This window comes from Thalassophryne amazonica, chromosome 19 (assembly GCF_902500255.1).
Source record: "Thalassophryne amazonica chromosome 19, fThaAma1.1, whole genome shotgun sequence".
NCBI classification, from domain to species: domain Eukaryota; kingdom Metazoa; phylum Chordata; class Actinopteri; order Batrachoidiformes; family Batrachoididae; genus Thalassophryne; species Thalassophryne amazonica.
The window spans coordinates 1,748,097-1,763,504 of record NC_047121.1 but is presented as its reverse complement, the minus strand read 5'-3'; the positions used below and the strand labels follow the sequence as shown (position 1 = coordinate 1,763,504).

The 15,408-nt window shown below is 44.1% G+C and overlaps 1 protein-coding gene across 1 annotated transcript in view; it reads left to right on the top strand.

Annotated features, from left to right (window-relative positions):
• nrxn3a (neurexin 3a) overlaps positions 1-15,408 on the top strand; it is a 580,025-nt gene that overhangs the window by 462,237 nt on the left and 102,380 nt on the right. Inside the window, 1 exon segment of the mRNA XM_034159719.1 lies at positions 15,149-15,230. Within this exon segment, the coding sequence (XP_034015610.1) occupies positions 15,149-15,230 (82 nt within the window).

Sequence of the window (15,408 nt, the reverse complement as noted above, 5' to 3'; positions counted from 1 at the left end):
CAGTAATGACCACATCTCCTCTCTATTCAGATGTATTTGGGAGCCACTCTGAAGTTTCAGACGGTGGAATCTTTCAGGCGTCTGTTAATCTGGATATCTATTTGGTTTCCAAACACCAGCTGCCCTTCAAGGCCGCTGGGATAAAATCCTCCCCCCGAGGAACACTCCTGATGCCTCGCTCCTCGTCTCCCCCGCCTCTTTGTCTTCTCCCTCCTCCCAGTCCTGAGATGTTGACTGTGGGACCTTGAGACTCTGGTGGACTGATTCAGGACTGGGATCCCCCCCCCCCAGGATGGACAGATAAGGCCTTCCGGGCTGTCTGTCTGAACACTGGACACATTCAAGTCTCGGCTGTCGTCTGCTGTGATTTGTTTACTGTTTTCCTGTGCTATGGGTTTTTTTTCTCCAGTGCTGCTGCGTGAGTTCAACACAGCAGCAATGGAGGTTTTTCTTTTCCCAATTCTTCCCTTGTGTGTGCTTTTATATGTGTTCAAGTACCGGGCCACCTTATGTGTGTTGTGTGTTATGTGTGTGTTGTTGTTTGTTTGTCATGAGGCCGGTCAAGGTTTGCTCAGCCCTGCTCGTGACCTAGGGCAGGGATGTACATCTGGAGCTGGTCCCCGGGCGTCAAAAAGGCGACCTCTGCTCCTAACTGGCAATTGGGATGGGTAAAATGTAGTAAAAACATTTCATTGTGCAGAGAACATGTTCCTATGTGCATATGACAATAAACTCCTTTTGAATCCTTGAATCCTTGAAGTGATCCTGTCAACCTTGATTGCCTGTATATAATGTCGCATGTGATACTACCTGTCCTGATTGTCGGTGTACAATTTCGCAGGTGATGCTACATGTTGTGATTGTCGGTATATAATGTCACAGGTGATTCCACCTGTTGTGATTGTCGGTGTATAATGTCACAGGTGATTCCACCTGTTGTGATTGTCGGTTTATAATTTCGCAGGTGATTCCACCTGTTGTGATTGCCGGTTTATAATGTTGCAGGTGATTCCACCTGTTGTGATTATAGGTGTATAATGTCGCAGGCAGTGGTGGGCACAGATAACCAAAAAATTTACTTCAATAACAGATAATCAGATAATTGAAAAGTTATCTTTGATAAAGTTAAAATGATAAACCACCCAAAAATGTATCGGAAGTTACAGATAACCAATATATTCCAGTATTGTCTCCGGTACACTTGCAACTGCTAACAAGCTGATTTTGAGTTTAACACCATGATTGCTACTGATAGCATCAAAGGCGACACCAGACCCAAACAATGAGTCAGCACTTCTATCTTTATGTGTCCTGCTCCCTGCTGGAAGCGCCAGTTTACGACAAGGCTTCCAGCACAAATGCAGCTGAGAAGAGCCACAAAGCTCAACTCTCTACTCAATCACAACACTGCCATCAGGCAGAGGTCTTGGAAAATAAAGCAATGCTAACTTATGGTTTGGTGTCAATAAAGTGAATACTGATAGAATAACTCCATTAATGTCAATTCTGTCAATTGTGCAAAGTTAAGATATAACATATATCTTTTAATGTTGAATAATGCACTAATTCTGAAGTTTTGTAACAAACACAGACAGATGGCATTCTGGGTAAAATGTGCCTCCGGGGTGAATACTGCCATGAACACTACTGGCCAGTAGATGGCAGTAGAGACCTTGAAAACTTGCAAAAACAAAATTCCAGATAATCTGTGTCTGCTACTCTGCTATGTTTATGATGCGTGGAATTTAATAAACGCAAACACAATAACAACATCTATAAACCCAGAGAATATATTCACGAGAGTTTTAGGCCATAGAGTTTAATGCTGTTGTCCGTGGAGCCTGATCAGAGTGTCTCAAATGCATTTCTCATGTCGTGAACATACTGAGATTACCCTATCATACCCATAATGCACCTGGACACAGCATGTCCACACTAAAACCTTAAAAATTAGTGCATTACTTTAAAACTAAAATATATATCTGATATTTTCACTTTATAAAACTTCAGACATGACATTAATTTAAATAAGTTGTCTGAAATTAGTTAGGTTAAAATTTGAACCATAAGTTAAAAATGTATGCTTCTGGATGACTGGGGTGATATTGCCGTCATATCAGTATGGGGTTTTTTTGTGGCCAGTTCTCCTTTGACTGCAAAGGATAGAGCGGTTTCTTCTAGAAGCAGCTCTCCGTTTGCAGAGGGTAGAACTACACATCTGCTACAAAATGTTTCTGTGTAGGCTTTCAGTTGTCCAGGTGGTTTCCATAGTAGAGAAGTTTGAATCTTCGACTGGACTGGGTTGCTTGATGCGAGGATGTTTCGCTTCAAATCGCAGAAGCTTCCTCAGCTGAAATTCTTGCTCTGGTAGTCTGACTTCTGTCTTGACTCTTGTAGAGAAGAATAAACAGAAGCCACAAAAGCTGGAGTTTTAAACCCAACCAGACCCCTCCTAAGGAGAGGCACACTGCTGTGGGCTAGTGACTAAACAATAGCTCTAATTAGCACCTATTGTGCTCTAGGTAGCACCCTCTTCAAGGACCTGCAGCTGGAGGCAGATGAAACTATGGTGTCATTTGATGTCACATCGTTGTTCACATGTATCCCCACCGCTGAGGCCATCTCGGCTGTGAGGCAGAGACTGCTGGAGGATGTGTCTCTACTTGAAAGGACCAAACTCACACCAGACCATATCTGCCAACTCTTGGAGATCTGTCTTAACACCACATATTTCCTGTTTAGGGGGAATTACTACAGGCAGATCCATGGTTGTGCGATGGGGTCTCCGGTATCCCCCATTGTAGCCAATCTGTACATGGAACGAGTGGAGAAGACAGCCTTGATGTCTTTCACGGGCATCCCTCCCAGTCACTGGTTCAGATATGTCGATGACACATGGGTTAAAATCAAGCAACAGGAGGTTGAGGACTTTACAGAACACATCAACTCGGTGGACTCCAATATCAAGTTCACACATGAGGATGCTACAAACAACCATTTAGCCTTCTTGGACTGTGATGTTACGATTGGAGAGAACAGGCAGCTCCAGACAGGAGTTTACAGAAAACCCACTCACACTGACCAATATCTGCTCTTTGGCTCAAACCACCCCCTTGAACACAAGCTCGGGGTCATCAGGACTCTTCAACACAGAGCCCTACAGGTGCCCACAACTGCAGAGGGAAGGGCTAAAGAACAGCAACTGGTCCGGAAAGCCCTCACAGTATGTGGGTACCCACGATGGTCCCTGGACAAAGTGCAGAAGTACCAGAGAACAAAGAGACCAGATAGACAGGAGAGAAGAAGAAGAGGTGTGTCTCTTCCTTATTTAGCAGGAGTAGGGGAAAAACTACAGAGGATCTTCAGACAGCACAAAATCCCAGTTTACTTTAAACCGTTTAACACCTTAAGACAGAAATTAGTTAATCCTAAGGACAGGATCCCTAGTTACAAACAGAGCAAAGTAGTGTACTCTATCAGATGTCAGGAAAACTGTAACGAACACTACATAGGTGAGACTAAGCAACCTTTACACAAAAGGCTATACCGGCACCGCAGAGAGGGCGCCAGTGGACCTCAGTCTGCAGTTCATCTCCACCTTAAAGACACTAACCACACGTTTGAGGACAAGGAAGTTAAAAATCTTAGCCAGAGAGAAGAAATGGTTTGAGAGAGGGGTCAAGGAGGCATTCTATGTGAAACAGTTGAAACCCAGCCTTAACCGGGGAGGGGGTCTGAGACACGCTTTGTCCCCTGTTTACAATGGGGTACTCAGGTCAAAGCAATTGAGTCTTTTGTTCATGGTAATGAGTCATTCACGTCATCAGGAGAGTCGTCAAGGGAGCCATCATGAGAGGCGTCCGTTCCATCATTAGGAGGGACAGCTGCCCTGTCATTAGGAGGATGCTAACTAGAGCACAATAGGTGCTAATTAGAGCTATTGTTTGGTCTGGTTAGGTTTAAAACTCCAGCTTTTGTGGCTTCTGTTTATTCTTCTCTACAAGAGTCAAGACAGAAGTCAGACTACCAGAGCAAGAATTTTAGCTGAGGAAGCTTCTGCGATTTGAAGCGAAACGTCCTCGCGTCAAGCAACCCAGTCCAGTCGAAGATTCAAGCTTCTCTACTATCTGCTACAAAACATTTAAGAGGTAGGTGCTCAACTGATTTCAAATTTTATAAGAGTTTGTAGCTGTTCAGCTTTGTTTACCACGGCCTAAAAATGATCGTACAAAAATTTATCAGAAGATAATTAGTCCGGTAATGGTTTTCAGAGTTATCTGAAAAGGTAATCCGATAATGAAAACATTATCTTCAATAATTATCAGTTATCGGATTATTGGAACTGTGCCCACCACTGGTCGCAGGTGATTCTACCTGTCTTGATTTTCGGTGTATAATGTCGCAGTTGATTCTACCTGTTGTGGTTGTCACTGTATAATGTTGCAGGTGATTGTACCTATCGTGATTGTCGCTGTATAATGTTGCAGGTGATTGCACCTGTCCTGATTGTCGGTGTATAATGCCACAGGTATTTCTACCTGTCGTGATTGTCAGTGTATGATGTCACAGGTGATTCTACCTGTCGTGGTTGTCACTGTATAATGTTGCAGGTGATTGCACCTATCGTGATTGTCGCTGTATAATGATGCAGGTGATTCCACCTGTCATGATTGTCGCTGTATAATTTCGCAGGTGATTGCACCTATCGTCATTGTTGCTGTATAATGCCGCAGGTGATTCTACCTATCGTGATTGTCGGTGTATAGTGTGACAGGCGATTCTACCGTCGTGATTGTCTGTGTATAGTGCCGCAGGTATTTCTACCTATCGTGATTGTCGGTGTATAGTGCGACAGGTGATTCTACCTGTCGTGATTGTCGGTGTATAGTGCCGCAGGTATTTCTACCTGTCGTGATTGTCAGTGTATGATGTCACAGGTGATTCTACCTGTCCTGATTGTCACTGTACGAGGTCTGTCATTAAAGTAACGTCCTTTTTATTTTTATTTTAAAACTATATGGATTTGATTCATATGTTTTTACGTCGGACAAGCTTGAACCCTCGTGCGCATGCGTGAGTTTTTCCACGCCTATCGGTGACGTCATTCGCCTGTGAGCACGCCTTGTGGAAGGAGTGGTCCCGCCCCCTCATCGGATTTTCATTGCCTGGAAATGGCAGAATGAAAAGGACAAAGGAACACCTCTGTTTTGGTGTGTCAGAGGACAAGTTAGGACAAGCCCAGCTCTCCACAATTTCTCTGATACTTACTGGACTGGTAAGCATTGAAAGCCTAGATAGGCATGTCCCAACTTGTCTTCTGACACGCCGAAACGGAGGTGTTCTTTGTCTCGCTCAAACAGCGAATTGGTCATTGCGCACGAAGCCTCCGCGCGGCTTTCCATGACAAAATCTCTTGTTAAAAGTGAAATCTGCCAGAAAATGGCTGATGTCCGGCTCTTGTGATAACCAGAGAAAGTGCACACGACGGTCTCGTATCCACAGAGCCATCAGCTTAGAAATGATCTGGCGTTTTCTGCCTTGTCGTCGCAGCTCAGAGCGCGGCGCGCCGAGCGTCCTTAAAGCCGTCCTTAAAGCTGTAGTAACAGTCCTTATTCTCTGTGAAGCCCATAAAATTTTCACCGAAAGCCAGATAAATTTTTCTAATGGTTTCCAGCCGCCAGTCTCTAACAGCTTCTGAAAAAATTCTGATGGAAAAAAAGTCCAAATCATTCCACCATTTCCAGACAATGAAAATCCGACGAGGGGGCGGGACCACTCCTTCCACAAGGCATGCTCACAGGCGAATGACGTCACCGACAGGCTTGGAAAAACTCATGCATGCATACGAGGGTTCAAGCTTGTCTGACGTAAAAACATATGAATGAAATCCATATAGTTTTTTAAAAAAATAAAAAGGACCGTTACTTTATTGACAGACCTCGTATAATGTTGCAGGTGATTGCACCTATAGTCATTGTCACTGCATAATGCGACAGGTGATTCTACCTGTCGTGATTGTCGGTGTATAGTGCCGCAGGTGATTCTACCTGTCCTGAGTGTCGGTGTATAGTGCCGCAGGAGATTCCACCTGTCGTGAGTGTCATGTATAATGTTGCGGGTGATTGCACCTGTCCTGATTGTCGGTGTATAATGTTGCAGGTGATTCAACCTGTCGTGATTGTCGCTGTGAATTTCGCAGCCAGTACATTCTGAGTGCTGGTCCCAAGCCTGGATAAATGAGGAGGGTTGTGTCAGGAAGGGCATCTGGCGTAAACCAAGCCAACCCAGCTATGCAGACTAAGAATCAAATTTCCATACCGGATCGGTCATGGCCCGGATTAACAACGTCCGCCACCGGTGCTGTTGCCCAACAGGGTGCTGGTGGAAATTGGGCTACTGCTGGGCGAAGATGATGAAGACGAGGAGGAGAACGTTTCCACAAACAGCGGGAGAAGAAGAAAACTAGAAGGGTGGAAATGAGAGTGGGGACATTGAATGTTGGTAGTATGACTGGTAAAGGGAGAGAGCTTCCTGATATGGTGGAGAGGAGAAAGGTAGACATATTGTGTGTGCAAGAGACCAAGTGGAAGGGAAGTAAGAGCAGGAGCATCGGCGGTGGGTACAAGTTGTTGTACCATGGTGAGGACAGGAAGAGAAATGGTGTTAGGGTCATGTTTTGTTCAAGATGGCGCCGTTGTATGTGGCCTGCCGTCGGCACTCGCTTCTTTTAGTGTCGTTTTTATTGTTTTTACACTTTGTTGCATGGAATGTGTCACCGCTCCTGGTGTATGATCGCCAGACTCTTATCAGCGTTCGGGCTTCGCTGGAGAATTTCGCTGTTTCTGGCTCGGGCGGACGGCCAGGGACGCGGCTGCCCCCGCCGCCTGTCTTAGCGTCCGTACCGGACTTTCTACGCCGGCCGCTTGGCGTGTTGCCTCGGCGTCTGCGCCGCAGAGGACGTGGGAAGAGAGGAGGAGTCCGTGTTCGGCTCAGAGTGTGCCTGGCTGTTTCCTGCAAACATACTCCACGACAATTCATAGCCGGATTCTTCACACCATATGACGGCTACGACGTGCCGCGTTCTCTGACTTTTCGCTATCGGTGGCTCCGGCCGGTTGTCCGGGGTGCCGGGTCTCCACTTCCGCGTCGCCGTCCTGTGAGGAGCTGCAGTCGTAGCTGCGTGCAGGAGAACCTGCGCCCGCTCGGTCGTGTCTCCCAGCAGACTGACGTGCGCTCAGTCCGTGTGGCGCTCATCAACACAAGGTCACTCACAAGTAAGACTTTCATTTTGAATGACTTTTTCTCCAGTCGTGATCTGGACTTTCTCCTGTTAACGGAGACCTGGTTGAAACCAGGTGAAAATAGCGCCTTTTCTGCTCGTTTTTCAGCAGGTCGAGCATCAGGTCGAGGTGGTGGTGTGGCCACGGTTTGTAAAGACAGTTTTAAATGCCGATTTTTATCTTCTAATGTCTACTCCACTTTTGAACTTCAGTTGTTTGTGATGGAGTTCGACTGTCCTGTGCTCTGTGCTGTTGTTTATCATCCACCAAAATTTAATAAGGATTTTATTCAGGAGTTTTCTGAGTTTCTGGCAGATTTTATCCCAAAATATGATAAAGTTTTGGTCTGTGGTGATTTTAATGTTCATATCTGTTGTCCTTCTAATCAGCTGGCTGATGATTTTAAAAGCCTCCTGAACTCTTTTGGTCTGACACAAGTTGTGGATGGACCAACACATAATCTTGGACACACCTTGGACCTGGTTATTTCTTTTGGGCTCTCAGTTTCACTTAAGGACATATCAGACGCTGCTATTTCAGATCACTTTCCTGTTATTTTTTAATTTATTGCTCCTCCATCTGCTAGTAAGCCACTTGTTCCTGTCTCTCGCCGCCGTTTGGTCACCTCCTCGACAGCGAGGGACTTTGCTGCTGCCTTCATGGACTCTCAGTTTTATGCCATGAATGGACTGGTTTCTCCATTACTCCCAGATAACATCCTCTCTTCTTTCCACTCTACATGCACAGTCATTCTGGACTCTGTTGCACCAATGTGCTGCAAATCCAGGAAATCAAAATCCGACCCCTGGTTAAATTCCATGACCCGTGCCCTCAGGCAACGCTGCAGACGGGCGGAGAGAAAATGGAAAAAGGACAAACTACAGGTGTCTCTGGGTTTTCTGAGGGACAGTCTAACTGACTATCAGAAGGCTGTGAAGGAGGCAAAAGCACAATATCTGTCTCATATTATTTCGAGCAGTTGTCATCGTCCCAGTGTGTTATTTCAGACTATAAACTCAGTTGTAAATCCACACACCTCTGTTTTGTTGGACGCTACAACCACAACCTGTGAGGAGTTTCTTCAGTTTTTTATTGATAAGGTTTCATCAGTCAGACAGAACGCTGATCAGAGCTGTAATGTTGAGTTGTCTGCTCCTCGTGCACATTCTGCTGTGCTCGAACAGTTTCAGCCCATTTCTTTTGCATCTCTCGCTGATGTTGTAAAACACATAAAATCTACAAGTTGTCCTGTTGATGTTGTTCCAGCTAAGGTGCTGAAGGAGGTTTTTAATACTGTTGGGGCGGGTCTCCTAACTTTTATCAATGCTTGTCTTAGATCAGGGTCTGTTCCAGCTGCTTTTAAACATGCTGTGGTTCGACCTCTTCTTAAAAAACCTCACCTGGACTCATCAGTTTTATCTAATTTTAGACCTGTGTCTCATCTGCCATTTCTATCTAAGGTTTTAGAAAAGGTTGTCTTTTTACAGTTACAATCATTTTTAGAAGACAATCTCATCCTTGAAAAATTCCAGTCTGGGTTTAGATCGCGACACAGCACTGAGTCAGCACTTTTAAAAGTTCATAATGATATTACTCTGTCGGTGGATGCAGGGAATCCTGCTGTTCTGGTTCTGTTGGACCTCACAGCAGCCTTTGATACTGTGGATCACACAGTACTTGTTTCCCGGTTGGAACATTTTATTGGCATTCATGGTACTGCACTTAAGTGGTTTAGATCATATTTGGCTGAAAGGAGCTTTTCTGTCATGATTGGGGACCTTTCCTCATCAACTGCTCCTCTGTGCTGTGGAGTGCCGCAGGGATCTGTCCTTGGGCCGATTCTATTTTCTTTGTACATTCTGCTATTGGGGTCAATTAAAACCCAGCACAACCTGTCCTTTCATTGTTATGCAGATGATCTGCAAATCTGCCTGTGAGGACTAATGGGAGTGATGCTTTGTCATTTAATTTGCTTTGTTATTTAATTGTATTCATGATGTAAAGCAGTGGCTGTCCCAAAACTTCCTTTACCTGAATGATGGTAAAACTGAGATCATGGTGTTTGAGCGCTCTGGCATACCAAATGTGGTAACACCAAATTTTGGTGCTTTGGCTAACTATGTAAAACCAGCTGTCAAGAATTTGGGAGTGATATTTGACAGCTGTTTGAGGTTCGATCCACAGATAAATTCTGTTGTCAAAGCTAGTTTTTTCCAACTTCGCCTTTTGGCTAAAATAAAGCACTTTCTCAGTAGACGTGATCTTGAGACGCCATTCATACTTTCATCAGCTCCAGACTTGATTATTGTAATGCACTTTATTCGGGCATTAATCAGTCATCTCTTGCACGTCTCCAGTTGGTGCAGAATGCTGCTGCTCGTCTTTTGACAAACACTTTTAGACGTGAGCATATTACGCCCGTCCTGTACTCACTACACTGGCTTCCAGTTCGTTTTAGAATTGATTTTAAAATTTTAATGTTTGTTTTTAAAGCTATTTATGGCCTTGCACCTCCCTACTTGTCTGAAATTTTAACTTTGCGCACCTACATTAGGACATTAAGGGCGTCTGGCCAGCTTTACTTAGATGTTCCAAGGTCAAGATATAAACGCTGGGGTGATCATGCTTTCGCGGTAGCTGGACCGAGACTGTGGAATGAGCTACCTCTTGAGTTACGTACTATTCCTGACCTAGCACTTTTTAAATCTAAGTTAAAGACTTATTTATTTAAACTGGCTTTTAACACTTAGTGGGGAGGTGACATGTTCTGTTATTTTTATGTTCCTTTTTTATGTGTCGTTTTAAAATTTTATATGTGTTTTATTTTTGTAAATTTGTGTTTTTAATGTTAAGCACTTTGGACACCAGTCAGTGCTGTAAAGCGCTTTATAAATAAATGTTGATTGATTGATTGATTGATTTTAAAGGAAGAGTATGCTTAAAGTGTGTTGGAGGTTAAGCGATTGTCTGACAGGGCGATGAGTGTGAAGTTGGAAATTGAAGGGGTGATGATCAAGCCTAAACTAATTCATGCATTTATTTCCTCTAGGCTGGACTATTGTAATTCATTATTGTCAGGTTGTCCTAAAAGTTCCCTGAAAAGCCTTCAGTTAATTCAAAATGCTGCAGCTAGAGTACTGACGGGGACTAGAAGGAGAGAGGATATCTCACCCATATTGGCCTCTCTTCATTGGCTTCCTGTTAATTCTAGAATAGAATTTAAAATTCTTCTTCTTACTTATAAGGTTTTGAATAATCAGGTCCCATCTTATCTTAGGGACCTCGTAGTACCATATCACCCCAATAGAGCGCTTCGCTCTCAGACTGCAGGCTTACTTGTAGTTCCTAGGGTTTGTAAGAGTAGAATGGGAGGCAGAGCCTTCAGCTTTCAGGCTCCTCTCCTGTGGAACCAGCTCCCAATTCAGATCAGGGAGACAGACACCCTCTCTACTTTTAAGATTAGGCTTAAAACTTTCCTTTTTGCTAAAGCTTATAGTTAGGGCTGGATCAGGTGACCCTGAACCATCCCTTAGTTATGCTGCTATAGACGTAGACTGCTGGGGGGTTCCCATGATGCACTGTTTCTTTCTCTTTTTACTCTGTATGCACCACTCTGCATTTAATCATTAGTGATCGATCTCTGCTCCCCTCCACAGCATGTCTTTTTCCTGGTTCTCTCCCTCAGCCCCAACCAGTCCCAGCAGAAGACTGCCCCTCCCTGAGCCTGGTTCTGCTGGAGGTTTCTTCCTGTTAAAAGGGAGTTTTTCCTTCCCACTGTAGCCAAGTGCTTTCTCACATGGGGTCGTTTTGACCGTTGGGGTTTTTACATAATTATTGTATGGCCTTGCCTTACAATATAAAGCGCCTTGGGGCAACTGTTTGTTGTGATTTGGCGCTATATAAAAAAAATTGATTGATTGATTGATAGAGGAAATAAATGCATGAATTAATTTTTCAGCATCACTCTGAGATAAGACCTTTCTAATTTTAGAGATATTGCGTAAATGCAAAAAAGCAGTCTTACATATTTGTTTAATATGCACTTTGAATGACATATCCTGATCAAAAATGACTCCAAGATTTCTCACAGTATTACTAGAGGTCAGGGTAATGCCATCCAGAGTAAGGATCTGGTTAGACACCATGTTTCTAAGATTTGTGGGGCCAAGTACAATAACTTAAGTTTTATCTGAGTTTAAAAGCAGGAAATTATAGGTCATCCATGTCTTTATGTCTGTAAGACAATCCTGCAGTTTAGCTAATTGGTGTGTGTCCTCTGGCTTCATGGATAGATAAAGCTGGGTATCATCTGCGTAACAATGAAAATTTAAGCAATGCCGTCTAATAATACTGCCTAAGGGAAGCATGTATAAAGTGAATAAAATTGGTCCTAGCACAGAACCTTGTGGAACTCCATAATTAACCTTAGTCTGTGAAGAAGATTCCCCATTTACATGAACAAATTGTAATCTATTAGATAAATATGATTCAAACCACCGCAGTGCAGTGCCTTTAATACCTATGGCATGCTGTAATCTCTGTAATAAAATTTTATGGTCAACAGTATCAAAAGCAGCACTGAGGTCTAACAGAACAAGCACAGAGATGAGTCCACTGTCTGAGGCCATAAGAAGATCATTTGTAACCTTCACTAATGCTGTTTCTGTACTATGATGAATTCTAAAACCTGACTGAAACTCTTCAAATAGACCAATCCACTGCAGATGATCAGTTAGCTGTTTTACAACTACCCTTTCAAGACTTTTTGAGAGAAAAGGAAGGTTGGAGATTGGCCTATAATTAGCTAAGATAGCTGGGTCAAGTGATGGCTTTTTAAGTAATGGTTTAATTACTGCCACCTTAAAAGCCTGTGGTACATAGCCAACTAATAAAGATAGATTGATCATATTTAAGATCGAAGCATTAAATAATGGTAGGGCTTCCTTGAGCAGCCTGGTAGGAATGGGGTCTAATAGACATGTTGATGGTTTGATGGATGAATATGCATATGCCCCACAGGTAGGTTGTGAGATGAAGGAGAAAGAAGATTTCTGGAGTGTGTTAGATGAGGTGGTGGAGAGTGTGTCTAAGCATGAAAGAGTGTTGATAGGAGCGGACTTCAAGGGGCATGTTGGTGAAGGGAATAGATGTGATGAGAAAGTAATGGGTAGATATGATATCAAGGATAGGAATGGGGAAGGACAGATGGTAGTTGATTTTACAAAAAGGATGGAAATGGCTGTGGTGAATACCTACTTTAAGAAAAGGGAGGCGCACAGGGTAACATATAAGAGTGGAGGAAGGTGCACACAGGTGGACTACATTCTTTATAAGAGATGCAAGCTAAAAGAAATCACAGACTGTAAGGTGGTGGCAGGAGAGAGTGTCACTAGACAGCATAGGATGGTTGTTTGTAGGATGACTTTAGAGGTAAAGAAGAAGAAGAGAGTGAGAGCTCAACAAAGGATCAGATGGTGGAAGCTGAAGGAGGAAGACTGTTGTGTGAAATTTATTGAGCAGGTGAGAGAAGCACTGGTTGGAGGGGAAGCAATTATGGACAACTGGAAAAATACTGCAGATGTGGTGAGGGAGACAGCTAGGACAGTACTGGGTATGACATCTGGACAGTGGAAGGAAGACAAGGGGACTTGGTGGTGGAATGAAGAGGTCCAGGAAAGCATAAGGAGAAAGTGGTTGGCGACAAAGTTTTGGGATAGTCAGAGAGATGAAGAAAGTAGACAGGAGTACAAGGAGATGCGGTGTAAGACGAAAAGAGAAGTGGCAAAAGCGAAGGAAAAGGCATATTGTGAGCTGTACAAGAAGTTGAATAGTAACGAAGGAGAAAAGGACTTGTACCGATTGGCCAGACAAAGGGACAGAGCTGGAAAGGATGTGCAGCAGGTTAGGGTGGTAAAATATGCACATGGTAATGTGCTGACAAGTGAGGAGTGTGTGCTGAGAAGGTGGAGGGAATATTTTGAAGAGCTGATGAAGAAAAAAAAATGAGCGAGAGAAAAGGCTGGATGATGTGGTGAGAGTAAATCAGGAAGTACAAGAGATTAGTAAGGAAGAAGTGAGGGCTGCTATGAAGAGGACGAAGCGTGGAAAGGCAGTTGGTCCAGATGACATTCCAGTGGAGGCATGGAAATGTCTAGGAGAGATGGCAGTGGAGCTTCAAAAACGATTGTTTAATAAAATCTTGGAAAGTGAGAGGATGTCTGAGGAGTGGAGATGAAGTGTGCTGGTTCCTATGTTCAAGAACAAGGGTGATGTGCAGAGCTGCAGTAACTACAGAGGCATAAAGTTGATCAGCCACAGCATGAAGTTATGGGAAAGAGTAGTAGAAGCTAGGCTTAGAAAACAGGTGAAGATCTGTGTGCAGCAATATGGTTTCATGCTGAGAAAGAGCACTACAGATGCAGTGTTTGCTCTGAGAATACTGTTGGAGAAGTACAGAGAAGGCCAGAAAGAATTACATTGTGTGTTTGTGGACTTAGAAAAAGCTTATGACAGGGTGCCAAGAGAAGAGCTGTGGTATTGTATGAGGACGTCTGGAGTGGCAGAGAAGTATGTGAGGGTAGTGCAGGACATGTACAAGAATAGTGTGACAGCGGTGAGATGCGCAGTCGGAATGACAGACTCATTCAAGGTGGAGGTGGGATTACACCAAGGATCAGCTCTTAGTCCTTTCTTGTTTGCAGTGGTGATGGACAGGTTGACGGATGAGATCAGACAGGAGTCCCCATGGACTATGATGTTTGCAGATGACATTGTGATCTGTAGTGAGAGTAGAGAGCAAGTTGAGTCTAGTCTGGAGAGGTGGAGATATGCTTTGGAGAGAAGGGGAATGAAAGTCAGTAGAAGCAAGACTGAGTACATGTGTGTGAATGAGAGGGAGCCCAGTGGAATAGTGCAGTTACCGGGAGTAGAAGTGGTGAAAGTAGATGAGTTTAAATACTTGGGCTCAACTGTCCAAAGTAATGGAGAGTGTGGTAAAGAGGTGAAGAAGAGAGTGCAGGCAGGGTGGAGTGGGTGGAGAAAGGTGGCAGGAGTGATTTGTGACCGAAGAATATCAGCAAGAGTGAAGGGGAAAGTTTACAAGACAGTAGTGAGACCAGCTATGTTGTATGGTTTAGAGACAGTGGCACTAACAAAAAGACGGGAGGCGGAGCTGAAGATGTTGAGATTCTCTTTGGGAGTGACAAGAATGGACAAGATTAGGAATGAACATATCAGAGGGACAGCTCAGGTGGGACGGTTTGGAGTCAAAGTCAGAGAGGTGAGATTGAGATGGTTTGGACATGTGCAGAGGAGGGACCCAGGGTATATAGGGAGAAGGATGCTGAGGATGGAGCCAGCAGGCAGGAGGAGAAGAGGGAGACCAAAGAGGAGGTTTATGGATGTGCTGAGAGAGGACATGCAGGTGGTTGGTGAGACAGAGGAAGATACAGAGGACAGGGTGAGATGGAAATGATTGATCTGCTGTGGCGACCCCTAACGGGAACAGCCGAAAGACAAAGAAGAAAAATTCCAGCTGTTGTGATTGCCGCTGTATAATGTCGTGGCTGAGGTATCATGCTGTGATTGTACACGTGCATTGAGTGTGAAAAATACAACGGTATTGTGTGCAAACTCCAAATGGTTCTTAGTTTATGCTGCGCTGTTCCAGGTGTAGAATATTGGGTCCAGAGTGTGAGTCTTTGCTAAAACAGTATCCAATCTTTTTCCCAGGATAAAACAAAACAGACAATCAACTTTTCTTTGAGTATATTCTTATTTTCCGATGTTTTATACGGTGAGACTCACTGCAGACATTTCTTTGTGTCCTTGTCTTTGTTTCCTTGACGGGTTGTGATTCCTCTGTGAAGCACACATCAGATGACATTGTGTCGTCTGCGGAGTGTTCCAGTGATGATGAAGACCTGGAGGAGTGTGAGACCGGCCATGCAGGTGGGCTCGCTCGCTTTATGTTTGCTTGCTGTTTGTGCTCTCACGTCAGTTGTAACAGACGGTGAAGCATCGTGTGAGATCCCAGTGGACACTAATCCACGAAACGAAACATTGATCCATGGAGCAAAACACTGATCCACAGAGTGAAACACTGATTCATGGAGCCAAACACTGATCA